Here is a 27788-nt window from a genome sequence, read left to right on the forward strand (position 1 = left end):
GCATATAAGTCGATACTAACGAGGATACTTAAGCACGAGACCGCTATACCGCCGATCGACCTATATATCTAGGGACTACGGACCTCCTACTTAGGCAAGTCGGCACAGTACCTAGTATAGAAGGTCATCGCTAGTATAGTCGTAAGGGCCCGCGAATTAGTACTAGCGTATAGGGGCATTCGACCCGGAAACGAGCCGAACTACCGGGTAAGGGACGAATAGCTAGTAACATAATAGGAAGGTAAGAAATCGTTTATAGAGCAACTATAGAAAGAGAGGTGGAACAACTAGGTTGTAGGGCATAGTAGACGCCCTTAGCTAGCGGGACAACCTAAGGAATAGTCAGCTACAAAATCCGCGGTCAAGTACCCCCCGAAGCTTATCTACTACCGCCTTACGAGGGCATAGAGTAGTATAGTAACCTAACTACGAAGCGAACACATCGGCCTCTAGGGGTACCTATTATAGAGGAAGGTTCTAGGATATACGAATACTAGCTGCCCCTACGGCTATCGCTCCTAGAACGTACGGTACGTACTCCTCGTCTGTCCGAGGTGGTCGCTAGGAAGGGGGGAGTAGATAGCAAAGGCGAGGAACCGGACGATTGGGGCACTTCTTAATAACGCTAAGGACCTACGGCGTATTACGAACTAGATACTAGAGAAGGGCTAGCTAGAATAGTACCGCCTAGTAGGAACAGTATAGGAAGAGAGGACACGACGTAGCGCGACGAGACCGGCTAGGAGCGGGGGCTAACGGGGTAGTGACATAGACTACGTACGTTTAGAGGGAAAGCTAAACTAGATAAGGAGTAGTCGGGGGCGGGAAGGGTTTTCACCTATTCGGGTGTCCCTTTGTATATAATAATAGATATATACCTATATAGGCCGGATAGGGTCCTAGAACAGGGGAATAACAAATCTATCTATCTATCTATCTAATAGATTACTACCCGTAATAGGGTCGGAGCGTTAATCTAAGCTAGATTACGATACTTAAACTTAGTGTTCTAGAACTAACTAGACTCCGTGACCTAAGTAATATTGTAGGCCTAGGAAAGATTAGAGAAGTTAGCTACCTTACTAGAGGTAACTAGGCGCTTAGAGTCCTTTAACCGGGAAGACCGCTTAGTATAGCTAAACTTAGTACGAGACCGGCTACGGTCGTAGGTAGAGTACTTACTAGTCTAGAAACAATTAGTATAGCCGCCGCGCTCGATAAAGGTAAAGTCGCCTATAGTATTAGGCTTAGGATCCTCCTAGTCGTATTTCTCTAGCTTACTACTTGGTAGGCTAAGTTACTAGTACTTAGTAAAGGTTCCTAGCGGACGCTCGGTATCGCCCTTAGAGCGGTAGCTTTATACGTATCGCGTTAATCTAGAGCGGCCGCTATAGTAGCTAAAGACAATCGCTACTAGCCTAGTTTATACGGTATACGGTCTAAAAGCGATAGGCTACCTTAGGATACCGCCCTAAGGGACCTCCTCGAAGACGTCGAAGTCGGAGTCTAACGCGGCTACTAGCTTTAGAACGCCGCTAAGCTAGAAGCGGCTATAGCGCGAAGGGAGTATATAAATTATCTTAAAGAATCTAGCTCCTCCGTCGATCCTTAGATACTAGCGCGCGGTACGGGCTAACTATAGCGCGATCTAATTGTCTAGCTTAATAACGTCGCGAGAGAACTAAACTTTAAACTAGAAGGCGTATAGCCGAGTCTACTAACCGGCTAACTATCCGGTAGGTATATCCGGAAGGCGCGTCTTGGTATAAACGGGGAGCCGCGGGAAGTTATTAGATACGGCCGAAGTATAGGTAACGGTAAGGGCGTCTATCTAAGCTATTAACTCCTCGCCCTAAGGAGAGCGCGGGATAGGAGCTATAGTGAGCTATAAGGAAGAAAGGAGTCTAAAATACGTTAGTATTACTATATTAACGCCGATACCGCGGCGCGGCTTATATACCTTAATCTAATTAAGAATAAGTTAGCTAAGGCTAAAGAAGGTTAAGGAAGAAGCTACCGAAGGGTAAAGAGGTTATTAAAGACTTAGTAAGCTTAAAAGGTTAATATTTGTAGTTAGATTGATTTAGAATAAGAGCCTACTTTTATACTTATATTCTATACGAGCTACCTAATACTACGAGCTTCTAACGATATAGAAAGGCGCGAATACGCGTAAGAAGCTCGCAGCGAGGTCATCTAACGGGGTTAGTGAGCTCGTAGTAAGCTTAGGTAGTAGAGTTAAGCCGCGTAAGGTAGTTATATATACGGAGTAAAGTAAGCTAAAGGGTTATAGGCTAGGAAGCTACGATAAAGGAAGCTAAAGCTTCAGGATCTCTTTTGTTATCGATTTTAGTATATAGGCGATTAGGCTGGCCGCCTTAGGCTAATATAGATATATTAGGGTCTAGTAGGGGAGGATATAACGTTCTTATCCGAACATACCGCTAGCTTAGCGCTTAACTTTATATTTAGAGTTTTCTTAGGTAGCTTTTCTATATCTCAGATTTATACTCGCTAAGGTTCTTATAATAGCTTATGACCTAAGTCAGGTAATGTTCTAGCTAAGTTTTAGCTAGTCTAGAAGGGGGCTTAGGGCCGTAGCTAAGCTATAGAAATAGGGTAACTAGAACCTCGAAATAGGCTAGCTTTTGAGCTATATATCTCGATAGGTATCCGGTACGGACAGTTACTTTATACGTTCCTAAGTTACTCTTAATACGCGCTATCGAATGCGCCGTATTTAGTAATACGATAAGCTAGAATATATATAGTATTAATAGATAACGTACTTTACTACCGAGCGGGCTATACTACCGAGCGGGCTACTTTTACTAGGAACTATACTACTTCTACTTTGATTACGACGGTATCTTAACACGACGACATCCTATAGAATCGTTACTAGGAGGACAATTCCTCTTCGGATTCTTTGCTATCTAGCGAGTCTACTTAATAGGTACGTACGTTATACCCTAACTCGCTATATCGCTTATAGCGTCGTAGCCTTAGTACTAGCCGAACACTATCTAGCAACTCTCTACTTACTTCCTACCTCCTAGTATCCTCTAGAGGTATTAATTACGACGCCTTATCGAAGGTTAGAGACCCTCTAGACTAAATGTACTTACGCTTTCGTACTTTCCGCTATATAAGGGCCTCGTTAGACTTACGTAGCTTACTAATCTCGCTTCGTATAAGAGCTATTTAATACGCTATCTCTCTACTCCCTTTTATAAGCTAATACACCCCTTCCTATATCGAGTTTAGTGATAAACCTACCCGGGCACGTATTTTGTTTGCTACTAGTATCGATTAAGAGTCGAATTCTTTTATAGTTTGTAGTGTCTTCGACTCCTAAGGGGTAGAGTCCGGAGCTAGAGGGATTAGCGTACGTAGCTTAATATTAAGCTTGTCTATCACTACCTATAGATTAAATAGAACTAAACTAGCGCCTCTAAAGCTCGATAGGATGTTCTCCTATCTAAATATAGCGTTATAGGCTACCCGGAAGGCGCGTAGGAACTCTACTTTATCGATATAAGTAATACGCTAGCGTACTAAGCCCGAGAGCTAAGCAACGTATACCTTCTTTAAAGGCGAATAGCAACCTATATCTAATAGCTAGAGTAAGTACGAGGCGTACGATAGTATATATAGGGCCAAGATCTTATATTCCTTATATAGATTCTAGAATAACTTCGAGTTATAGCTCTCGTAGCTATCGATAATAAGTAGTCTCTATACCCTAGTTGTACGAGCTATAGTATACTTCTAGAAATACTCTAGCTACCGTATACCGAACTTATTATTAGTCTAGCCGTTCTCTATTAGCCCGATTGTCTAGTCTAGACCTAAGTTGCCGTCTTAGTACTTGGTACTAATATACTGTTTACCTATAAGGATAGCGTAGGGTAGGAGCACTATTCCGTCTATATAGATAGGCTTAATCACTATTACCTATTCTCTATTACCCTATTAAACGACCTTCCTCTTTCTACTACGCCTTTCTAAACCCGTAACGACGCTCTAAGACGTAATAATACCTATTCTAATCCCTATCTCGTCGAAGTTATAGGTGTCCTAGTCAAGGATACTATACTTCTCCTTTATATTACGTATAAGTAAGAACTACTTCTCGATAACGTCTAGATCTTCTATTAGGGCTTACTAATAATCGTATCTACGTATTATACAAACCTTTAGCTTACGATACCGCCTAATAAACCTGTCTGTCTAATTGAGACTAGCGGGCTTAAGACCCTTCTCTTATAGTAATAAATCGGCTATTGCTTGTATACTAGCATTTAATAGCGAGAAACCTCTAAGATCTAGCTCGAGTATATACTTAAGTATTACCCTCTCTTCTAGCTCTATAAGCTTCTTCGAATTAGGCTCGTAGTCATCCCGAGGAGGTCGTCTATTCAATCGATACCCTAGTATAGTTCGAGACGCGTCGTATACCTTTATAGCAAGTCGATTTGTAATTACCGCGTCGCGTTTCGTAGCCTAGATAGCTAAGGTCAGTTTAGCCTTGTTTAAAGACAATATACGCTGTAATAGTAGTTACATAGCTATATCTATAGAAGTGGTATAGTTCTTAGTAAAAGTGGCCCGCTCGGTAGTATAGCCCGCTCGGTAGTAAAGTACGTTAGTAGTAGTAGATAGTATCGTTATCTAGAAATACCTCTATTAAGTCCGATTAGCATCGCTTAGGCCTGTCTACTATATAGGGGTACTATATAGAAACGAGGAATAAGGTGGGTTCTAATCGGATGTAGAAGAGGTCTGTAACTCTGGCAGCAACCTTATCTGACTTCCGGAGATGAACCTTGCATATTCAGCCAGTTTTGACGCGTTTCACTTAACAAACATGGCCCTAGGCATTAGAAACATTGAACTCCAGACTCGCATTAAAAGCGAACCGACGACTGCTTTGTTTTGTGCTCGCTGAAAATGCACATCGGTTCCCAAGATGTGCCGTCTTGGTCAAAAAAAGTCCCGGAAAGGATGCATCAATTGCAAGCGACGACGTGTGAAAGTGGGTACCAAATCCTCCCCCTATCGACGCACACATGATACATCACAGTGACTAACGCTACACTCTGCAGTGCGACGAATTGGCGCCATGCCGCAACTGCATCCGCCGAGGCGAGGACTGCAGCTTGTTGGCTCCATCACCGAGCTCGGTAAGTCATACCGGGTGGCTGTTGCGAAGGAGCATAGTGCTGAACGACCATCTACAGGCCAGCGAAAGGCACGATATGGCAGCTGAAGCATCGGCGACTCCCCAAGAATGGATGGACGACCTCGCGTTGATGCGACACTTCGTCAAGTGGACTACCAAGGAGCCGTTCGGAGCACGCGAAGAGGTTCAGTACCTATGGCAGGAAGTGGTTACAGACATGGCCCTTGAGTATCCATTCCTTATGGTACGTATTGGAAGAGTGTATCGTTTGGGCATGTGCGCTTGGCGCAGAGCTAACGACCTCCTGTCTGACAGCACGGCGTACTATCCCTAGCATCGCTCCATCTCGTCCATGTCAAGCCGGAGGAAGCCGACAAATATCTACGCATTTGCGATCGTCACCAGACGAGAGCAGTGGAGATGTTCCGTGGCCTGCTCTCATCTGAGATAGTCGCGCAGAACGCTACACCAATGTTTGCCCTGTCAAGCTGCATCTCAATAGCGTCAATGTCTCGACAGTGTGCGACGGCGGCGATACAGCCCGAACCGCAGTTCGTAGACATCGACCAGGTGTGCGAGATGTTTCTCTTGACCAGGGGAGTTGCCGATGTTGTTAGCGCGTGCCACGAATCGATAAGTAAAGGTCCGCTGGCTGCCATGATGACGGGATACCTTCTACCAGCCGACGAAGATCCACTCGCGTTACCAACCACTGTTACCCAGAGGCTGGAGGACTTGTATCATCTGGCAGAAAAAGCATGTCCCGAGGAAGACAAGTTTGATGCCTGCAAACACGCGCTGTTGCAGCTCGATAAAACATACCAAGCCATCGCTTACTACGATGCTCGGAATGAGTTGCAGACCGGTATGTCGTTTCTTGCTCGATACGATTCGAACAACCAGCTAATGAGACGGGCAAGGGCATGCATGGAGCTGGATGACTTCCATACCGTTTCTATTCGTTCTGATGATCCAAGCGAGAGAACCAGTAGCACTGATCATTCTGGCGGACTTCGCGGCAGCGTCAATGTCCATAGAGTCTGCTTGGTACACGCAGAAGTGGGGTTCATATTGCTTGCAAGGCATCAGCATGACACTCAAGGACGTGGAAGCTGGCGACTGGCTCGAATGGCCGAGAAGACATGCGCAGTCGAACATGGTATGTGAAAGACCACGGTCTTGGCACGGATACTGACAGAGGGACCTACAGAGTGTACTGCGGCAGAGCAAGACTCCCGTCAATGCTGCTCCATGAAGCAACAAACGTCATGAGACATTGGCGATCGTTTAGTGCTACCACTGTATGCTGGGCATCTGCAATACCAGGCAACGAAATATCTCATCGGATCCGGAACGAGCTCTGGTCGTGTACCGTATTCAGCAGCAGTGGTCTCTGTGCGCACATATAAAGCTTCACTATGCGCAGACCTGACAGGATCACTGGTACAGCAAGAATGGTCTTGAATTATCTCCTAATCGGCTCTCGTTGGCCTCGCGTCGGCTTCCGTTCCATCCAGATATGGATTGCAGCAACTCTGCGCTGGACCTACTGAACCGCCGCCTCCTGCACCGGAAAGTATTGTCATCTCCAAGCTGCCTCTACCACCGAAAGTTCTCAACGACACCGAAGGTTCTTGTAGCACGGCTATCAATCCTCGCGGCACAGGCTGCATGCTCACATCCGGCGGGCTGCAAGGACTCCAAGCTGGTAACTTCCTACCCGACGACAACCATGTGATAGCCACGATCAGATTCGCAGGTGCACCAGCCGCACCAGATCCAGCGAGTATCTACACTGGCTTGCAAATTATCGTCGTCAAGGCCGATGGGTCCACGTTCCCCAACGGAGACGCATGGAAGTGCCTGACCTGTGGTGTCTCCGAGGAGAACGATCACACAATCACTACTTCATCACGGGACTACTCTTACCCTCAGGCGTTCGCCGACAGTAAGCGCGCACTAGCCGGTCCATACATCATCGAGTGTGATGGACAGAATCTTCCAAGCTCGTCATGTACCGCAAACAGGACTTCAATCTACTCTATCCGCTTTGGAAACACCACAGATGGATCAGGTCCTGGCAAGGCGATCCGTGAGCTCCGGCTACACCCGGATCAAGTACATCTGGGCTTCAACTCTTTCGACTACTTATCCGGGAAGCTAGGACAATTTGCTTACATCGGACGCCTGGTGTTCAATCCTGCATCGAAGACTGGTGTGCCGCTGGAACCTCGCTATGATCTCGTCGATGTCAATGTCCTTTTCGATCCAGCAGCGAAGCCTCCGATCTACGCCAATGGAAGCGAGCTCCATTTCAATCCTGATGCCATCACTGTGGGAGAGCTTCGAGGCTTTAGCGGGACCGGAAGGGAAGTGACTTACATTGGCCATCCCACGGAATCATGCAACATCGATGTTTATGCAGCAGATTTGTATGCCGGTAAAGTGCGCCACCTCGCAAGTCATCCTGGATACGTCGATCCAATGCAGATGTCTCCAGATGATGGCTCGATCGTGATCATGGACACTCGAGGCAGCGGCCGAACTGAATTCATGGATCGTATGCGGGGGCTTCCTCCTGTCTCTGACCTGATCACAACTACGGCGTGTTCATCTGTGAGGAACAATGGTGCTCGTAGGTTCTTCCAGCCTTGGCTGCTTGACCGACACGGCAATCGTGGTGATTATTACGGACAAGAGATCAACTCAGCTTAATCCGGTACTCCTGGGAGCGGCGAGATTGACGAACCCGAATGGAATGGAATGGCAGATCCCTGGTTCTCAAACGATGGTACGAAGATTGTTTACTGACAAGCCCAGACTGTTAGTCCGCCTGTGGCATTCCAGGCCAGACACCTTGCTACAACTCCACGGAACCCGGCGGCCGGACAGAGCGCATACTGATCGCGCGTTTGACTGATAGCTCTCCTTTGCCCAAGCGTAACGTCACGACCATCCCGGACACAATACCGTGGGCAACGAGGTATGTGCCGGGAGCCGATTTGGGTCAGCTACACCTAATCCCAACAATGCGAGCATCCATGCCGTCAACGTGCAATACGACGACTTCTCTGATGACGGGCTGGGGACGATCACCGGCTGGCAGAAAATCTCCGTCACCATCGAAAACTTGACAAACAACCTCGTTCAGTGGTCTTCCGACATGGCACGCACAGGAAACTGGCCCAGTATACAGAGGACTAGCCCGGGAGGCTTCAACATGTCAATCGACGCCTTGACGAACTTCTTCGAGGCGAATGGGACCTTGATAATGACTGTGAACGCGATCGTGTTCCGACAGCCTGCAGACCATCAATAAGCGTGAAGAGGACAGCGCTATTCAACGTCGGCTTAAGATGAGAATGCTCTGCACATTGCTCTTCGGGAAGCGGTAACACTCCCAACCGACTCACGAACCCTATGCGACCGCGAAACGGCATCCACTCACGGAAGTGAAGTGGATGCTTCCAAACGAAGCTTCTCCAATTCGTGGCGTGCGGGTAGAAAGCGGAAGAGCTGTTCCTCAGACTGACCGCAGGGTATCGCGATCAACAGCCTCACAGCTTCACAATTACTGTAACCTATGAGGTCTCATGAGAGAGTCGGATGTTCACTATTCCCGTCCTGGGAGCAGAGCCGTAGTCTTAGTTGAATGGCATGATGTCCACAGCACGTATATGAGTTTTCAGAGAGTCTTCGATCGACCTCAACTATCTGTGACAGTCTATAGCCATAGTCTTTTCTCTCAAAGACTACCACCATCATACCCCATCACGCCTTCGGTATCGACGTTGTTCACACCCCAACACCGTCCGTAGGCCGCGGCGGCGACCACTACCAAGGCTTCCACCCAGACACCACAACTCTCCCACCCGGCCACCGCAAAGACCCAGCCTGCCGCCCCTTTCCCTCCTCCACAATCTTCAATCGCGACGTCTCCATCTCCATGCGCGATGGCACAACTCTCCGGGGTGACATCTTCCGCCCTATCACCAGCGATGAGACTCCAGTCCCCGCTCTCCTAGTCTGGTCTCCCTGCGGCATATCCGGCGCCCGAGTCCTGAACCTCTCATTCATGCCCGACCGCGCTGATATCCCAGAATCCGCATTGTCCGGGTATGAGAAATTCGAAGGGCCTGATCCGGCTGAGTGGGTTCCGCACGGGTATGCTGTGGTAAACATGGATGCGCGTGGGGCGTTTGATTCTGAGGGTGATATTCGGGCTCTTGGTTCCGGTGAGGGGGAGGATGGGTTTGATGTGGTTGAGGATGTTGCGAAAATGCATTGGTGTACGGGGCATGTGGCGCTTGTGGGAAATTCTTGGCTCGCAATGGCAGCGTATCATATTGCAGTTCAACAACCTACGTCCTTGAAGTGCTTCGCACCGCTGGAGGGCGCGAGCGATTTCTATAGGGAAGACGTCGTGTCGTGGGGCAGTTCCGCGGCCTGGGTGAGTGGTTCCCAGTCGGTACGTGGATGGAACGATCGCTGATTGACATATGCTGTAAGTTCTGGTATGCTGTCATGGCCGGCTTTTCAGGTCGAGGCCAAACAGAGAACCCTGCTGCGGTAGCAGAGCAGCACCCAGACTGGTGTGCGTACTGGGAAGACAAGAGAGTAGATTTTCGTAAGATCCCAATCCCGGCGTACGTACTTGCAAACTTCTCGACCGGCTTGCATACCGAGGGGAACGTACGGCGTTTTGAGGAATCGAAGACTATGCAGAAGTGGTAGGTCTCCGGGAGATCTTAATTGCTGGGTGATATCGATGCTGATTTTTGACCAGGCTTACATGTCATGACACGCAAGAGTGGTACGACTTGTACTCTTCCAAGCGAATCGAAGAACTCGCCTCTTTCTTCGACCGCTTTCTCAAAGGCATCTACAATGACTTCGAAAAGACACCAAAAGTGCGAGCTGCACTTCTCGGCTTCAATCAGCCAAACATGACCGATGTCGTCCTCGAAGGCTGGCCAGCACCACAGACTCAGTACACTAAGCTCTTCCTGTCCCAAGGCGGATGCCTGGCAGACTCCGCACCGCAAGAGGCCGGCACAGCCTCCTACCGATCCGACATCCAAGCCGAGCAGAAAGACGCCGATTCCGAAGAAGTCACGTTCTCACACACCTTCACCGAAAGAAACCATCTCCCCGGCTACTCCAAGGCCGAACTTCACGTCTCCTGCCCAGACCACGACGACCTCGACATCTTCCTCCAGATCCGCAAAGCAGACAAGGAAGGGAACATCCTCCGTTCCCAGAACATTCCACTCTCCGCGCTCAACATGTCGCAGGAAGACGTCCCACCAGTCAACCCACTCCAGTGTCTCGGACCAACCGGGATCTGTCGCGCGAGTCGTCGGGTTTTGGATGAGAAGTTGAATAAGCCGTGCTATCCGGTGCCATCGTTGAGGAAGAATGAGAAGGTCTAGGCTGGTGATGTCGTGAAGCTGGAGATTGGGATCTGGGCGCGTGGCATGATCTTCGAGGCTGGCGAGAAGTTGGTGTTGAAGATTAGTGGGCATCCCATGATTTTGGCGGAGTTCCCGCAGCTTTGGGGAAGTCGTCAGACTGCGAATAGGGGGAGGCATTTCGTGCATTTTGGTGGAGAGACGCCGAGTTATGTGCAAGTGCCGTGCGTTGAACTTTGAGCACATGTCTTCTGAGGGTGATGTAGATAAGTTGCCGGCATAACAGCACTTCAACTCTTGGCTCTGTAGTGCAATGGTAGCATGCCTGCCACGTGTGAGGATGTCTTATACCAAGTGAGACTCACGTCTCATCTTGAAGAACCCCACCCGTTCATAGCACTTCCGCCTTTTGGTTGTGTACAGGAGATCCACGTTCGAGTCGTGGTGGAGCTATATTATTTCTTTTTGTCAAACAATCATCCTCTGTGACGAGTCTGTACGTGCGATGCATCTGTAGATTTTTGTCTCGTGCCTCAAGCTGAGCATGCCTGATATACTCAATAGAACTCCAGGTCATGTCCCGCATAGAGACCTGAGCTGGCTCGAAAGATTGAGAGTGTATATCGCTACAACATCACTGCGTGTCCAATGTCGTCAGGTTCTGTGGTGCAACGGTAGCACGCCTGCCACGTGTGAGGCTGTCTGAGATGCGACTGATCACCGTATGGGATGGCCGTTTATAGCACTTTCCTAACTTCAGGTCTGTGTGCAGGAAATCTACGTTCGAGTCGTAGTGGAACCGCAAGATCATCTTTTTGTCACGTTTCCGTACAAATGATAGGCCCTTGAAATCGCCATATTTGGACATATGCTTCCAGACATGCAAAGACCTCACACCTCAATCTTAGCATGCCTAAAATACTTCATCCCGATCCAAGCAACCGTAATCCAGACCCAAGCGACCACACCCGTCAGGACAATCAGCGCCGGATAGTATCCAACAATCGGCAAAGTAGGATCATCCTCAAGATCCGGCGGTGCAGACGGCGTCTCACCCACATCCCAGGCCCAACTCCAGATCTCCAAGCAACTTCCCATCCCAACAGTAAACGTAAGCCAAGTGACGAACAAGATGACCCAGCCCCAGAACTCGGTCTCCGTATAGTCATGCGTTTCTGGCTCGGGGAATGACGTCAAGGTTGTGATGTTGTGGGAAAGTGGTGAGGATCGTTTCTTGGAGCTGAGACGGCGGGCGATGGAGACGTCGGACACGGAGGCTACGGATGGGAAGTAGCTGGTGGCTGTTGGAGAGAGAGGCTGGAGTGACAGACTTTGTGCGGCGAAGCTGTTAGCTGACCGGTCGAAAGTGAGAACGTCGTCGTCGTCGGTTGTGCTCGTGTAGCTCGCTTGGCTGACAGGGCTTTTGAGCTCAAGGGGGCTCGTGAGTTCTGTCGATGTCTTTCGATCCGTGTGTTGTGCTTTGTGCTCTGTGAGAAGTGACAGTCGCGCCGATGCAGCCGCAGCAGATTCTGACCAGCCACTATCACTGCTATTGTTCGCGTCCACTGATTCATAGCTGAAGTTGTTGCGCAGACTGCTATTGCTATCGTTGCTCTGTGCATATACCGGCTGATTGAAGTCCACCGCGATAGGTTCTGCAGGACCAACTGGGAGTGGCTGTTGTGCAGGCACAGGTGTGACTTGTTTCGACGAAGGGCTCCGCTGAAGAAGACTATTCTTCCGTTCTCTGCCCTCCGTGACCAGTCTTCGTCCACCTAGTAGAGCAGTCTTTCGCAGCGAGCCCTTGCGCTTTCGCGTCTTGGTGGACTTCAACGCTGCCGCCATGGCGCTCTCGCCTTTGACTGGCGACACAGGTGAGACAGCCGTCTCGTTGTCATCGTCGATGCTCTTCCTGCTCTTGGTGCTCTTGGGGCTTTTCGGAGTGGGTGGTCCATCTTGCTCCCCTCTGGAAGGCGGTCGTCCGAGGAAGTTGAACTTGGCCAGTATGCTGCCACTCAGGCTGCGCTTGTGGGCTGTTGATTTGCTATGTGTCGACGCTACTGGTCCGGTAGGTGTAGTCGGCGAGGACGGGGCATCGGTGGCACTCCATGGGAAGCGCATTGTCTCGGAGGAAAACTTGATGTGGCCATCGTTTTCGGCGTAGTTGACGTCGAAGGGAGGGAATGGTCCGGATACAGTCTTACGGCGGTCGCCGCTGCCGCCAGTCGAGGCGGTCCCATGTTCCATATCGTGTGCACGCTGCGTTCATTGACAAGACGCGACTGCCAGGTGAATTCTATTGGAAGTGCCGATCGGGGCCGGTGAGTATGATGTTACATACAAGTGGAATGGACGACTGCCGCAGATATGTGTTTGCTGGAGATGTGAGCTGCAGACTGCAGTTTAGCACATGCAATGCAGACAGGGAGGTGGACGTCGATCGTGTCGATCAATGGTCGGAAGTTAGTCCGCACCGTCAGGCACCAACAATCTCAGGCAGCTAGGGTTCTTAGGGTAAAATCAAGGATCACATCCTCCCTCAGAGAAACTTGATATCGTGCGAAATCAAATTATATTGTCAGTCTTACTATGGATTGGAAGGTCCACAAAATCGCCACAGGCTGGTGATCTGGTATGTCGTTGGCTCCATGACAAAACAATCCTCCCATCAAAATCTTGGACTGCGAAGCCCACTTGTACAGTGAAGCGTTGTGTTGTACATGAACTCTACACATATCTCTGTAATCAATGCATAGAGGCAACACAGGAACAGTATCGCTTCCGGAACCTTTCTTAGAACCATGGACTTCTCGTGTGCGAAGGCAGACCTTCAAAGCTACCTGCCGTTGTCCAGCCCTCTGCTTCGCTCGCTGCAGAGAGATTCTGTCCCGAGACATCGGTCGCTGGACCATGTTCCCACGTCTGTGTTGTAGTACCGACCAAGGCAAATTGTTCAGCAGACCAGGCTGGCCAAATGTTCGCAGCCGTGGAAGGGTCTGGCACTGACTGGTGCTCGATGCCAGCCGCTGAAGGTGCAGGTGTTGGTGCTGCCGAGTTCCATCGAACCTGCCCAGTAGCCCTTTGTGATGTATTGGCAACATCGTTAAGCCACGTCAAGGACTGTTGTATATTCTGCAGAATCCAACGCAGGGATCTGTCCAAGGCGTGAGGTTGTCTCTGTTCTTGGTGTTGCAGATGAGTCGTTATCGTGACGCTCTGGGCTGCTGTCGCGGTAATATGAGCCAGTATCGAAGTAGGGGAGGCCTGAGCTTGAGCGTTGTCTGGAACCGTACTACGCGAGCGCCATTGTGGATGAAGGTGGCCTGCTGTGGTATGGCCTGCATTGCCTTCATCAGGTGAGACTGAAGATAAAGCTTCCTCTCTGCTCAGATCTTGAGCTGACTCCCCCGGATCATCCTCCGGCTCGGGCACTGCCTCTCTTGCGCGTGCCATGTGAAACAAATATCGCCACGCATCTCGACCATCATCATTGTCTCTTCGATGTCGACACCCAGGTCGATGCTCCGAGGCACAGCTATCGTAGTTGATACAGTCTTCAGCAACGCAGTGTGGTACGCACGTAGCACGTCGCTTGTGAGCCTCTCGCGATTCCTTCGTAAGGAAGCTAGTGAAGCAAGTCGGACAGTAGAAGAAGCTGTGGGTCTCGTGATGGCGTGTTATTACAGTCAGCGAAGGGGTTCAGTATGACATCGAGATGCCACCGACTTACAGTAGTTGCGATACGAAGACTTTGCGTGTGCGACAATGAGTATTGACGTCGTCTCGATTTGATCCGCAGAACACACATCGGTATCTAGGCCGGCTCGCTTGTCCGCTTACGCTTGTTACTGCCAGCTGGAGGTTCTGCTGGAGGCTCCTCCTCATCCTTCTCGAAGCTGCTAGGAATAGAGAGCCCTGCTTGCTGCGAGGAGTAAGCGGACGACACGTTACTAGTGCCATACGGTCCGTAGTCAGTGAAATGAGCGTAGTAGTTGGGCGCGTTGCCCGAGTATTCTTGTACTTCTGGACTCTTGAGACTAGGATCGGGTGGAGCTGAGGGAGGCCGTGTTCCCAAAGACGGTCCTCTTCGTAGCTGTCGTCCCCTGGCTGAAGGTGACAGTAATGTAGGCCTGATTGAGTTAGATAGCTCCGTAGGTGGAGAGCGTTGTATGTTCGAGGTGACTTGCTTGTGACCGAAGGCCAGGGTTGCACGAAGAAGGGCGAAATCTATGGTCATGCGGCGTACAGGAAGCGGTAATTGATTCGTAATAGCTTGATTGACGTGCCAGGCCTGGATATTGGCTGTCACTGCGCCCACAACTTCCGTAGGCATTTGTATGTTCTGCACTGGCTGCCGAGCAGGGAGGATCGGTGTGCTCGAACCTGTGGTGGGTGCCACTCTACTGGAAGTGATTCTCACGGCTCCTGTAGTCGCGTCTTGTGTCGCGGAGGATTCTTCGCTAAGGTGATCGGAAGACATAGATGTGTTGACGCATGTACTAGATCGTGCCAACAGCCCGACAGAAGGGTACATTACATCTTCTTGCGGCTTGGCAGAAGGTGGAGGCTCGGTCCTGCAAGCTGTCAGTGGAGGTATGCTCATCAATCTGTGAAGGCATGTACCGACTTTCGACCTCTAGCCTTCTCGTCGCCATCCTTCGGCAGCGGCGCCTTCTCTGGCGCTCGTTTGCGACTTTCCTTGTGGCGCTCGGGTCGTGCACGCTTCGACGGCACTGAAGCTATCATGGTGTTCTTCAGGGCTGCATGTCCAAAAATTTGTGTTTGACCGCATTTATTCATGACAATCTTATTGGCGATCGCGAGTGTCCGCGTTCTCCATACTTTCGACGATTCTATTCCCTTGGCTGCCGATCAAAATCTCGGGTGGTGTGCTTGGGCGGATCAGCAGTGCTGTATTCTGGTTGGCAACAAGCGAGGGCTCCGCAATGCAAGCACAATTCGCCCAGTATCCCTCAGAGTGTAGAAAGATGGCACTATGTCCTGTGGAATGTGCGCGCGAGCGCCCTCGAGCCGTAGGTGCATGTCGGTGTTCCAGATCATGTCCGAGTAGAAGGGAGGTATCCTTAGTCGGGGCCATTGCTGGCTTCGGTGATCTGGACGCTCTTCAGGACATGATTGGGAGGATCGTGGCGATGAGTGTGATGCGATGTAATGGTCTGGCAGCATTGTCCTTATACCGTTACAGACACAGTCGGTGGCCGCCGTCTAGGTTTCAGTACCACAGCCACACTACTCGTGGTGACAGGCAGTAGGCATGACCTACCCCCGGTTATGACAGCCGGTTGCCAAATTCTCACCATACAGGCACATTCAGTGGCTTGCCCGAGCTCATGATTGTGAGGCTTACACGCTTTTCGATGAAACTAGTGGTCATTGAAGTGCTGTAACTGGTTGATTAGTGCTTACCGTATGGCCATGTTGTGCTACAAGCACACTTGGTGGCGCATAGGGTCCCGTGAACAATGCGTGCTGTGAGTCGGTGTCAAGAGACCGTGAAATGGGCTGCGAAGGAGGGCGTCTCGGTCACTGTCACTGTCGGCGACAGACTGGCGTTCCGGCGTTGGATATCCAGAAGGGGCGTTTACGACGTCGTCGAACGCAGCGATCGCACGTAAGGTTTCTGTCTCGATGTCGGATGCCCATAGCCTGGGGCGCAGTCTTGTCATCGCCCTCTTCCTGGTCAGGCATCGAGCTCAATCAGGCCATCAATTGTGTTGTGAGAAGTGCGTAGTGGCGCAGCCAAGAGCTGAGTTGCGGACTGTGACACGTGAGGTGAGCGAGCTGCAGGACCGAATGCTGGTAAGAAGTCGTCTGCACACAGATCCAAGAGCCGCAGAGGTCGTAGCCCTTCAAGAGCGCGGGCGAAAGGGCAATGGGCTGGGAAAAGCATTGGACGGCTTACTGCTTCGAGCTGTAGTGGTAGTACAGCATCGGAATGCGCCAGGGAGTGCATCCTTCATATCGTCCGTCCAGGACTGCGGCTCGTGTCGCCTGAGCTTGAATGCACGGCACTTCTGCCTTCATCACCGCCTCACTATAGAGCACGCGGAGATCATGTGAGCAAGCCATCGATGGAGTCATAGTGGCATCATAATGCTTCCTGCTTCACGACAGCAGTGCGAGAGTTGGAGCTTTCCACAGCTGACAGGCGCCACAAAAGCCACGACGTTTCCAGGCCGGCACCAAATGCAAGAAGAGCCGGCGATAGTTGTTCAGCACTACAAAGCCGTCTTCAGAAGTCATTGGAAATCCAGCATGGGCGTTTAGGACGAATTGAGCTTCTTCCCGGATACGTTCGATGCTTCTCCTTCGGCCTATGTCTGCTCCATGACCGAGCCGCATCGTCGGTATGACGGTGCCAGCCGGATACATGGCAACCATAAGATGCATTGCATAGCAATGGTAAGCTCCTGGTGCCAGCATACCATCCCGATGGTACCAGGTGATCTACTACGCTGAACTCTTTCTGGTCCGTATAGCCTCGAGGATCAGACAGCCCGTCGGCACGACCAGCATTGAAGGGAAGTCGAAGGGCAAATCGTCCATCCACGATCTAGGCCACCGTCCACTGTCTTTTTTTGCCATATTGTTGATGAAAGAGTCCGTCGTACCATCCTGTCGCGATTCGGGCCACCAGCTCCAGGAGTCGGCGTCGTGGCTCTAAGTCAGCAGCATACTTGCGTACACCACACTCTGCTCTTCACTCGGGGCACAGCGGCGGTGTTCAGGGTTCGTCGGTCGATGGACAGCAGATCACGATAGATGTCGTTGAAAGAAGCACAAGACACGTCGTCAAACCTACTTCGCGTCCGTTGGGTCGGGGCCCAACGGTCCGATGGAGCTCATCCCGGTCTGTGGATCGTGAGCATCAGTACCGTACATGTACCATGTCGGGAGCATTCTGCGTTGCGTGTATCGTATTGTCAGAGGCCTCTCAGACAGATCGTGAGCGCACGAGCGACATCGAACATTGACGTGAGGTGAGTGCGAGCAAGATGCAGGGCTGCGGAGCGCTTCAGCAAGCTATATATATACATCATGACAACCTTATGTCTGACAGTAGCCTCGCAGTACACAAAGTACTGCAGCTCCTGGTCTAAGCCTGCGTAGATACTGCGGCTGTAAAGAGTTGACCCTTTGCAATTGTTGACAGCTTGAGCAGACTACACAGGTGGGTATCACATATGCCTCGATCTGGCCGAGCACCAGCCTCAGTCTCATATTGTACACGGATCTTGCCTTCCAGCCTTTGCGAGGAATGCCGCTCCTAGCCAGCATCCTCGTCCTCACTGCTCCCTCCGTCTCGCATCTCATCATCCTCGATCTCTGCTCCACCATCAGCCTCCTCATCGTTCTCCATCTCATCATCATCCCACTCGTCGTCATCACTGAGATCTTCCAGATCCTCGTCTTCATCGTCGTCTTCCTCTCCATGCTGCCCACTAGCTTTCCTCTCCGCCCGCTTCTTCTCCACATTCGCTTTCTGCTCAGCTCTCCTCCTGTCCTTGACCTGTCTCTCCTGCTCCTTCTTCTTATCCATCTTCTTGATCTCCTCTGGTGTCTTGTGGATATACTCGTGCCACATCACCTTCCCATTGCAGACGCCCTCTTCCACTTTTGTGAGCCGCAACCGCATCCGTGGTCCTAGCTCGTAAAGTTTTATCGCTTTCTTCTCGACATTTGCGCCCGCTGCTGCTCTGCGTTCTGAGGTGTCTTTCTGGGCCTTTCGCTTTTGGACTTTCCGTGCTGTTGCGGCCACTATCTCGACTTCGGCGTCTGTATCGGGTTCAGATTCTGAGCCTGAGGTGAAGCCATCGGCACCTTGGGGGTCGAGGAGGTAGTCGGAGACGTCATTGAGCTTGCCCAGATTTGGGAGCGCGCCACGCTTTCGTTTCTGGCCAGCGTGCGCAAGCTTGTCGGCTGCGTCTAGTCGTCGAAGAGGTTTAGGCACCGATTTCGCTGTTCGGGTTTCGATCGCGTAGTGTCTGAGGTTGAGGATGTATTGTGCAGCATCTGAGCTGGGGTCCTGGGGTACTCGCTCGAGCAGCATCGTGCGCTTCACGTCCGATAGAGGTGTCCGTGTAGGGTTGATGGGAGGAAACAGTGATCGGAAGACCTCCGTCGTCAAGGTCTCAAGATGTTTGGGTACCTTCGGCTTTGGCTCTCCATTCTCCTCGTCCTTCGAGACCAGCCCGTTCATGACCAACAATGGTGCTGTCAGGTGTTCGCTTCCACCAGTCTTCGGTCTCTTCATGCTCTTGTGAACATCCTTGCACAAGCTGTACTTCTCGACTCGGAAGTGGAAGGTCGGTCCCCTTGGTGTCAACGCCAATCTCAGATTCGTATTGCCATTGGCACTTTTGCTGAACAGCATAAGATGTGTGACGCCCAGCGGTCCGGCCATGGTGGTGAAGTCGCGTAGCTTGTTCGATCTTCTCTCCTTCAGCCTCGAAGCTGTGTCCGGCTCCATCATTCCTCGCACATCTCTTACAAGCTGCGATATGCTCTGGCCAACCTCGCTGGCTCCTACCCGAATGACCATGCTCTTCGGCGGTCGCGTGCCTGACTTGGGCGGCGCATGACTTCCTGCTTTGCCTGACCCAGGCCCGAGACCGGGCTTCGAGCCAACATGTGTGCGCTTCTTCACTCTTCTCTTGGCCATCTTCACCACAACCGATGGATGTCAGCAACAATTCACGGAAGAGAGCTTCACCTGCAGGTCCGCCAAAATTTCCTTAGCGTGGACCAAAGTCCCCCTGCACACCCAGCCGAGGATCTAACCTTATTTCCTCGATAAGGTAACGGACCAGAAATTTGTCCACGACATCAAGGTACCTTCTCTACCACACAATACCACAAGAGCCATGTCGTCGGCCAAGAGGAGAAAAGTCTCGCACGGAGAGGGAAAAGACTCTTCTCCAGTGCAAGTCACGAAGAAAGTCACCAAGCGGAAAGATGTCCCGACCGGTCACGAGGCCCCAGTGAAAGCAGCACCCTCGAAGCCCAGTCCCGAACGCACGAAGCGAGCACACTCCGAAGTCGAAGAGGACGTCGAGCCTGCTGCAGAGCAAGAAGACGAAGTGGAACACAGTCAATCCGCCCAGGAGGACAAGAGCTTCGCCGAGCTGGGCGTGATAGACCAGCTATGCGATGCCTGTGCGAATCTAGGCTTCACCAAGCCTACAGCGATCCAGAAAGAGTCAATACCTATAGCACTGGAAGGTCGGGACATCATCGGTCTGGCTGAGACGGGGAGTGGAAAGACAGCTGCTTTCGCTCTGCCAATCTTGCAGGCATTGATGGCAGCTCCCCAGCATGAACAGCACAAGTTCGGCCTGGTCCTAGCACCCACCCGAGAACTGGCATACCAGATCTCACAGCAATTTGAAGCCCTTGGCAGTCTGATAAACGTTCGATGTGCAGTCCTAGTCGGAGGCATGGACATGGTTCCTCAAGCCATCGCCCTCAACAAGAACCCTCACATCATAGTCGCCACACCTGGCCGTCTTCTCGACCATCTCGAAAACACCAGAGGCTTCTCCATGCGCTCCCTCAAATACCTAGTGATGGACGAAGCTGATCGCCTCCTCGACCTAGACTTCGGCCCCATCCTCGACAAAATCCTCCAAGTCCTCCCATCACAACGCCGCACCATGCTCTTCTCGGCCACAATGAGCACAAAACTCAACAACCTCACCCGCGCCGCTCTCCAGAACCCCGTAAAAGTCAGCATCTCCAGCAGCAGCTACCAAACCGTCAAGAATCTAATGCAGCACTACATCTTCATCCCGCACAAGTTCAAAGACATTTACCTTGTCTACCTCTTGAACGAATTCGCCGGACAGACTTGCATAGTCTTCACTCGAACCATCAACGAAACGCAACGGATCGCCTTCCTCCTGCGAGCTCTAGGCCGCTCTGCAATACCTCTCCACGGCCAAATGACCCAATCCTCCCGTCTCGGCGCTCTGAACAAGTTCCGTGGCGGTAGTCGCGACATACTCGTCGCCACGGACGTCGCAGCGCGTGGTCTGGACATCCCCTCAGTTGATCTAGTCCTAAACTTCGATCTTCCGCCCGATAGCAAGACGTACGTGCATCGTGTTGGTCGCACGGCGCGTGCGGGAAAGAGTGGTGTGGCGATCAGTGTGGTGACACAGTACGATATTGAAATATATCAACGGATTGAGAAGGCTCTCGGGAAGAAATTGGAAGAATATGCAGCGGAGCGGGACGAGGTCATGGTCTTCGCTCCTCGCGTAGCTGAAGCGCAGCGGATTGCGATTACGGAGATGAAGAACGAGCATGAGAAGAGAGGCGGCAAAGGATCTGGTAGTGGGATCGGCGGTGGGAGAGCGAAGGGTCGTGGCAATCGAAGAGATGACATGGATGTCGATGAGGGCTGAGGAAAGTGAGAGGTTTGTACAACAGTGCTTCTCTGATGAAGGCTTGGCGTTGACGGCGGTAATGAGTGGGTCGATGAAAACTTCAATGTTCTCCGAAAGACTTTTGCATTCTGAGCTCGGGGAGGAAGGATAAAGGTTTTCACCGGCACATTCCAGTCGCTGTATTCGACCGCACGTGGGCCACAATAGGCTTGTGCGCAACCGACAGCTGCGACCTGAAATGCGCCACATCGTACCGATATTGCATGTATAGCATATTGGAGGCAGCGACGACCAGGCAGGGAGGCTCACATCAGGAAATGTGATGTACCATCCAAGGCAAGCCGCTGCACAGCTTTGCAAACGTGGCCATGAACTCATACCGAAGACGGACAAAGCCCGTGCGACCAGCTAGATAGGCACAAAGAACCGCAACAAGAAGTGGTCCGACAATAAGCTAGGTGCTATATGCAGTACGTGTTTCTCTCAGAACTCCAATGCCACGACTTTGCAACTGCAGGCAGTCGACTAAATCATGGCGGACCTACAGGATCAGGAAGAGCAGATCAGGCGACGCCAACGAGGCATAGCCTTCTTCGACCACGGAGACAGCTCGCCTCTCGAGAAAGCCTCCACGCCTCGAGGTGTGAGATATCGAACTGCCTCGGCAGAGATTGCAGTCCAAGTCGTGCGATACATGATCCTCGCCCTCCGCGGCCTGCTCATCCTCCTCGCAACAGCCATAATCTTGGGCATCGGTCTTCGAGGTATCGGCAAATCCTGCTCACACCTCCCATCACGCACGCCAGGCTGCCGCAGTGCTCTGATCAAATCGACAACTCCCTACCTCAGCACTTTCAAGAATGGCACAACACCATTGACAGGCACCTTCACCGAGCTCACCAACATCGTCCACATGGGCCCCTCGCTCTCCGTCCTCGGCACAGCCATGCACCTCGCCAGCGCCAACTTCTCCTCCACCCACGACGAACTGAAAGCTTTCCCCGAGCTTTACCAAACCAACTCCACCAACCTCGATAACCTGACCGACATCATGGGTGCCGCGATCGGCGCGGCGGAACTTTTCAGCCGCTCGGATTTCTCCTACCGTGATCAGAGTCTCCTCTGGGGACGCAACGCAGTGGAGTCGATCGGAAAAATGGTCGACACCTACATCCACGCCCTGAACGAAACCAGTACCCTAACCTGGTCCGCCGTGGAGCAAACTCTCCACCGTATCCCGTTCGGCGCCCGCCGCACTCCTTCCTACGATATCGCACATACTTACTTCTATTTCGGCGGACACCAATGGCTTGAAATCGAGCAGTTGGTTTATATGGCCAATGACTCCTCGATAGCTTTGAGCGGCTTGATCACAGAGCTAGACAAACTCTCGCAGCACGTCGAACGCGTCTCGGCCGAGAACAAGAAACTCTGCACCGGCTACGACCGCACCTCCAACTCCACCTCTACCTCTACCAACTCCACCCTCGCCTCCCTCTGCCACTTGGACCCATCCCTCCAACTCCCAAAACTCCGCTCCATCCGCTCCGCCTCGAACTGGTCCCGTTCCGTGGTCGAGAAGGCTCTCGCTCACTACTTTCGCGCCCTCTCATCTATCAAAATTCCCACCAACGCGTTGCAGCTCGATGTCAAGGGGTATGAATCTCTCATCCCAGCCAAGGGAACCGTTTCAACGAAGAAGTTGAAGAGGCTGTTGATGACGGAGGAGTCTCAGTTGATGGAGTTTGCGAAGGCGGCGCATAAGGGGGAGGCGTTGATGAGCAGGCTGGGGAGGACGTTGACGAATGGGAATAGTGTGAAGAAGTTGCATGAGGCGGTTGATGCGGCGGTTGTTAAGGGGGAGGGTGGGGGCCATAGGTGGTGGGGTGAGGAGCATGAGGAGTTGTAGGGCGAGATGGAGGGTAGTGTAGCTCTCTCACTTTCTGTAGACGTCAATGCAGTCGGTTCTTCTATACCTCTCCGCTTTCTTCGTTAGCAATAGCCAGGCGAGCTTCCTCCCCCTCCTCATCTTCACTCCGTACCAATTCCCTCACACTCTCCAATGTCTTCCCAAGCAAATTCATCCCCCACCCATTCTGATGACCATGCTTCCTCGCATCTCTCGCCAAAAATCCAATCCCCCAAGTCCGATCGTTCGGCGCCGCCTCGACGAGCTGACGATCTCCAGTCGCTAACAGTTTCGCCTTCAGCTCTGGATTCTGCGTGAACTTGTAGTAGTTGCCCTGCACTACGATCTCGAATCTGCAGCGATTGTACAGTTTCTCCTGCCTGGGAGTGAAAGCCACGGAGCGGGCTAGGTATTTTTGCTGATTTGGGTTGTCGGAGGTGAGAATGGCTTCGGGGAGATGCTTTCTCTCTGGTGGAATAGGTCGAGGTGGCGGGTGCGTGGATCTTTTGCTGCTTGTGTTCTTCTTCTGAGGTGGATCAGGCGTGGCGAGGATGAGGGCTTTGTGGCACATCATGTATTGCTCCGCGCAGTTGAAAGTATGCTGATGGGTTGAGGTATTCTCGTGCCCTGGGATTGGGCTTTCGCCAGGCTTGTCAATGAAGGTGCAGCGGCAGAATTGACAGAGGAAGCCGTGCGGTTCTTCCCATTCTCGCCAAAAGAAGATGGGACCCGTGCCGTCTCTGTCATCGTAGTTGTCGTTTTCTGTGCTGGAAGCTGAATTCTCTGCTGGTTTTGCGTGCTTGTTAGAGCGGGTCGCTGACTGTGGCATGATGGGTCTATATGTTGGTAGCGCTGTTGATATTTGAAGAAGCAGTGCAGAACCAAGCCCGGGGAAGTCGTAGTGAGGTGAGCGGGTGTGCGTTCCTGAAGTTATGAGGTCAATTGAGATACGGAAGTCATACCATAAGGATAGAAGTGAGAAGGAACGACCATCCCCAAAGGCGAGCTCACATGCAACCCATGGTACTGGGGACGGTGTCCAGAAAGAGTACGCCAAGCCCCGCGCCTGATATGTCGATCAGATAGTCCTCAAGAGACTGCCCAGCGCATCCTTCAACGGTCGCCAGCGTCTTCAAGTACATGTATAGCCCATATATGACACCTTACTTTTCGAGCTGAAGCGAGACTTTCAGGCTGCAGGTGCGCTGTCCATGCCGACTCCTGCCAAGCTTTTCGGAAGGCAGGTGCGGTTCGATGCCAGTCGTGTTGGTCATGATGGGGCAACAGTGCATCTGGAAGATTAGCCAGGCCTTTCAGATGGCTTGTATAGGTCTTGTGTGGGTGTCTTGATACTTTGTGTTCATGTACCTCAGTGTCTTATTCACCTATAATGCAAGCAGACCGGTTTACCTCCTTGTGATGCCTCTCGATGCGGGCACAGAGGGTGTCCCGCGATATCTACGCTTTCATAACATGATACTGGGTGCTCCTCGAAGTGTTGCCATCGCTTTCAGGCTGGACGCCAGGCATTGGCCAGATGTTGGCAGCTTCTTTGCCGGTGTTGCGATTTTCGGCGCAAGTCTCGACAGGAGCCTCTTGAGCAGCTGTCGCTGCAATGTCGATGCAGACCAATGCCTTGTTATAATACAGCATCAAGGCGATGTTGGTGGGAAACCAGGATGACAGGCTGAGATGGAACGAGGTTGTTGTTGTTCATGGACTCATTGAGCGCAACGCGCAACCTGGTCCGAGCTGCCCACTTCCCGAAAATGTCCTCTCCGTCCAGATGAACTTCACTTCCTTTGCCACGGTCTACGGACAGTCATCACTATTCAGTCTTCTGAGCAAGGTTGCCATCAGCAGCCATATCGTCCCACCCAGTCTGTCGCCCCTCAAAGCATGATGCCGGCCACGATGAGTGCCGCGGCGCCAAGAGGAGCAAGGATTCGCGGAATGTGACCATGTCGCCAGTTCTCCAAAAGGCGCAGGTGTAAAACTCTAGGTCAAAAGGAACGCTCCTTAAGAGAGCTGAGTAGTCTGGTTATATATAGTTTCATAGCAAGACCTCCTTCCGGATCTTCTGGTCGGCCTCAGCGTCATCAGACTTGAGAAGCTCGACCTCCATCTCCATCAACCGATCGTTTGTCGGAAACACGTAGACGATCTCGTACCAGCCTGCCTGCGCTCCGATGAACAAGGCAGCAGCGGAATAACGCCCTCTGCCAGATAGGACTTCATCTTGATGGACGTACAGCAGCCATGTCAGAATTGCCATGGACGCTGCCCAGATACGCGAGCCAGTCTGCAGATACCTGCCTCCGAGGACGACGAGCAGACGGAACTGCTTGAGCATGACCTTGCTCGAGTGTGAGCGGCCGAGCTTGATGATTGGTATGGAAGAGATGTAAAGCGTTGAGGCTGCTCCTGCGATCAAGGCGACGAGGATGAGATTGAGCGCCGCGAGGCATTTTGGGAATGTCGTGTTTGTGAAGATGTCCATGGTGCTGATGGGAGAAGACTGGCTCTACGATGCATCCATATACTGATCCCGCAGATATAGGAATACACCCCGGTCGTCTTGAGCAATGCTATGTTCACTGGCAGTGTGGACGTTGCCACAACGCAATGAAGAAGTCACCGAACAGCCGTAGCCCTCAATCTCGACACGATTGGTGGATGTTTCGACGTCACAGAAACATCGACATTCCAAGCACTCCGGTCTGGATTGGTATACTGCACAGCAAAGCTACGGTTTGTATCGTTGTTTGTGGACCAATGCAACAGGGTCCAGACCCTAAAACAGTGCTTGCATCGGACCTTCGCAGATGTCTTGGCCCGTCCCATCCCAAGAAAATCCTACCCGAAGAGAACGTCATGCGGCGATCAGGTCTGGACGCCTTAGCATGCATCAGGCACAAACTACTGCGAACATGTACAGTATAAGAGAAAGCGTGTTGACAAACCTGCGTTTCTGATCCAAGCAGAGGCTGATTGCGGGGTTAGAACGCTAGCATAAACACCTAGTGCACTCGGCTTCCTCGATCGTCGCGTTAAACCGCGACGTTTTAAACAAGAAAGTATGTTAGGCAATAACGAAGCGCTTATATATAGATGGATAGATTTGTCATTCCCCTGTTCTAGAACCCTATTCGGCCTATACAGGTATATATCTATTATTATATATAAAGGGAAACCCGAATAGGTAAAAACCCTTCCCGCCTCCGACTTCTCCTTGTCTAGATTAGCTTTCCCTCTAAACGTACGTAGTCCATGTCACTACCCCGTTAGCCCAGCGCTTATATATAGTAATATATATACTAAAATGCTCGCCTATATATACGTTATCGAATACGTACCTTGAAATACTATATACTAAGAGTCTATTTTCCTAAGAGCAAAGAATAGTAAAGTCTTAGCGTCTATTCATGTCGATAATTTACGACAAGCTTTTATATATAGAGCTATAACTCCTACTAACGTGCTTTACTACCTAGCGGGCTATACTACTAAGCGGGCTACTTTTACTAAGAACTATACTACTTCTACTTTAATTACGACGGTGTTATAAGTAGATATAAGCACGTAGTCGGGTAAGGTATAAGTCGAATAGATATTCTATCTAAGAGAGGCGCGGCGGGCGTAAGAGTTATATACGGGCGCTAAGCCGCTAGTCAGATTAGTTAGCGGGCGCGGGGTCTAGGTACGTACCTACGGGTTTAAGTAAATATACGCCGGTACGGTAACACTACCCCTCCCTCTTAGAGTACGCTCCGGAGTACTCTCCTCTCCTCTTATATCTATCGTATCTATAACATCTCTTATTGCCTTTATAAACACCTTATTATCTATTAGACTATACGTATTGCTCCCTTTCTTATAAGCCCGGAGGCCTAGTCCTACTAGTATTAAAGCTATCGCTACTTATACTAGTTAGCGCGCTATACGTATACCTATAGTATTCTTATTTAGTATCTAGTCTATAGGTAGTTAAAAACTAGATAGCTTAGTCGCTCTCGAGTAGTTATAGTAAAAGTCGGCTACGGAGGCGGCGGTAGTCTCGATAACCTAGTCTATAGCTTTATAGGATAGCTTATTATATCTAATATATTTTACCAAGTATTTCTAATATAGCTACTTACCTCCTACCGGTATTAGTCCTCGCGGCTATCTCTTCTTATAGTCTAGAATTTACTTAACTTCCTATTAATCGGGTTTGGCGGGATCGGCTTTATATTATTCGTCGTCGATAATTTAGATCGGTAGTAGTATAGGTTGTGTCTGTCCTATAACCGGCGGATAAACTAGTATAAGAAGGTATAAGTAGAAGCGATCGTCGATATTTAAAGTAGGTAGGAGCTCTACTTTATAAGTATTGCCTAGTAGTACCTCCGTAATTACGTACGGTCTAGACTACTTTACGTCTATCTTACGAGAAGGTCTCTCTATCGTCTAGTTCTTAGTACTTACCTATACTTCGTCGCCTTTAGCGTACCGTAGTTTAGGTATACGAGTCTAGTTTATATACTTAGCTTAGACTACTTATACTAAGGCCATCTACTATCGTAAGTATTAGTATATCTCTTATATCTTAGCCGTAAACTTGTCCGCCGACTCGGCGTCTAGTTGCTATTTATATAGTATTAGTAGTAGAGGTAAGTCTAAGTCAAACTTAGAGAACCTTAGATTACGCCTAGTATTAGTATTAAACGGCGAGACGCCTATTGTTATAGACACTATATTGTTTACTAAACGGTATTACGCGCGGGCACTAATCGATCTCTACGCCAAAACACGACACATTCGAAAGCTCTTATCAAGGCTATTCTAACGATATAAAAAGCAGGCTACTGCCCCTAGGACTAAGGGAGTTCTAC

The 27788-nt window shown here is 50.9% G+C and overlaps 11 protein-coding genes across 11 annotated transcripts; 5 read left to right on the plus strand and 6 right to left on the minus strand.

Moving 5' to 3' along the window:
• Positions 1 to 4972: 4972 nt before the first annotated feature.
• On the plus strand, positions 4973 to 6440 carry CLAFUR5_10116 (Zn(2)-C6 fungal-type transcription factor afumD; the record flags this gene model as incomplete). The annotated part of the gene is made up of 6 exons (XM_047909264.1): positions 4973 to 5038; positions 5109 to 5186; positions 5244 to 5429; positions 5501 to 6050; positions 6106 to 6344; positions 6396 to 6440. 6 exons carry the CDS (start codon positions 4973 to 4975, stop codon positions 6438 to 6440), a joined length of 1164 nt encoding a protein of 387 aa, XP_047763945.1.
• A 163-nt stretch (positions 6441 to 6603) lies between these two features.
• On the plus strand, positions 6604 to 8504 carry CLAFUR5_10117 (uncharacterized protein; the record flags this gene model as incomplete). Its single annotated transcript, XM_047909265.1, has 4 exons — positions 6604 to 6681; positions 6716 to 7745; positions 8033 to 8168; positions 8222 to 8504. The coding sequence occupies 4 exons, from the start codon at positions 6604 to 6606 to the stop codon at positions 8502 to 8504; spliced, it is 1527 nt and encodes a 508-aa protein (XP_047763944.1).
• A 627-nt stretch (positions 8505 to 9131) lies between these two features.
• Positions 9132 to 10617, plus strand: CLAFUR5_10118 (Cocaine esterase; the record flags this gene model as incomplete). Its single annotated transcript, XM_047909266.1, has 3 exons — positions 9132 to 9635; positions 9695 to 9915; positions 9972 to 10617. The coding sequence occupies 3 exons, from the start codon at positions 9132 to 9134 to the stop codon at positions 10615 to 10617; spliced, it is 1371 nt and encodes a 456-aa protein (XP_047763947.1).
• An 870-nt stretch (positions 10618 to 11487) lies between these two features.
• CLAFUR5_10119 (uncharacterized protein) lies at positions 11488 to 12843 on the minus strand (the record flags this gene model as incomplete). The annotated part of the gene is made up of 1 exon (XM_047909267.1): positions 11488 to 12843. The coding sequence occupies one exon, from the start codon at positions 12841 to 12843 to the stop codon at positions 11488 to 11490; it is 1356 nt and encodes a 451-aa protein (XP_047763946.1).
• A 1567-nt stretch (positions 12844 to 14410) lies between these two features.
• Positions 14411 to 15396, minus strand: CLAFUR5_10120 (uncharacterized protein; the record flags this gene model as incomplete). The annotated part of the gene is made up of 2 exons (XM_047909268.1): positions 14411 to 15170; positions 15224 to 15396. The coding sequence occupies 2 exons, from the start codon at positions 15394 to 15396 to the stop codon at positions 14411 to 14413; spliced, it is 933 nt and encodes a 310-aa protein (XP_047764437.1).
• Positions 15397 to 17884: 2488 nt separating this feature from the next.
• CLAFUR5_10121 (Brix domain-containing protein) lies at positions 17885 to 19279 on the minus strand (the record flags this gene model as incomplete). Its single annotated transcript, XM_047909269.1, has 1 exon — positions 17885 to 19279. The coding sequence occupies one exon, from the start codon at positions 19277 to 19279 to the stop codon at positions 17885 to 17887; it is 1395 nt and encodes a 464-aa protein (XP_047764438.1).
• A 202-nt stretch (positions 19280 to 19481) lies between these two features.
• Positions 19482 to 21023, plus strand: CLAFUR5_10122 (ATP-dependent rRNA helicase RRP3; the record flags this gene model as incomplete). The annotated part of the gene is made up of 1 exon (XM_047909270.1): positions 19482 to 21023. The coding sequence occupies one exon, from the start codon at positions 19482 to 19484 to the stop codon at positions 21021 to 21023; it is 1542 nt and encodes a 513-aa protein (XP_047764439.1).
• Positions 21024 to 21537: 514 nt separating this feature from the next.
• CLAFUR5_10123 (uncharacterized protein) lies at positions 21538 to 22914 on the plus strand (the record flags this gene model as incomplete). Its single annotated transcript, XM_047909271.1, has 1 exon — positions 21538 to 22914. One exon carries the CDS (start codon positions 21538 to 21540, stop codon positions 22912 to 22914), a length of 1377 nt encoding a protein of 458 aa, XP_047764440.1.
• A 61-nt stretch (positions 22915 to 22975) lies between these two features.
• On the minus strand, positions 22976 to 23743 carry CLAFUR5_10124 (N-glycosidase; the record flags this gene model as incomplete). Its single annotated transcript, XM_047909272.1, has 1 exon — positions 22976 to 23743. The coding sequence occupies one exon, from the start codon at positions 23741 to 23743 to the stop codon at positions 22976 to 22978; it is 768 nt and encodes a 255-aa protein (XP_047764441.1).
• Positions 23744 to 24372: 629 nt separating this feature from the next.
• Positions 24373 to 24567, minus strand: CLAFUR5_10125 (uncharacterized protein; the record flags this gene model as incomplete). Its single annotated transcript, XM_047909273.1, has 1 exon — positions 24373 to 24567. The coding sequence occupies one exon, from the start codon at positions 24565 to 24567 to the stop codon at positions 24373 to 24375; it is 195 nt and encodes a 64-aa protein (XP_047764442.1).
• A 400-nt stretch (positions 24568 to 24967) lies between these two features.
• Positions 24968 to 25414, minus strand: CLAFUR5_10126 (uncharacterized protein; the record flags this gene model as incomplete). Its single annotated transcript, XM_047909274.1, has 1 exon — positions 24968 to 25414. The coding sequence occupies one exon, from the start codon at positions 25412 to 25414 to the stop codon at positions 24968 to 24970; it is 447 nt and encodes a 148-aa protein (XP_047764443.1).
• Between the last annotated feature and the right edge of the window lie 2374 nt (positions 25415 to 27788).

The sequence above is a fragment of the Fulvia fulva genome, chromosome 7, assembly GCF_020509005.1.
Source record: "Fulvia fulva chromosome 7, complete sequence".
NCBI classification, from domain to species: domain Eukaryota; kingdom Fungi; phylum Ascomycota; class Dothideomycetes; order Mycosphaerellales; family Mycosphaerellaceae; genus Fulvia; species Fulvia fulva.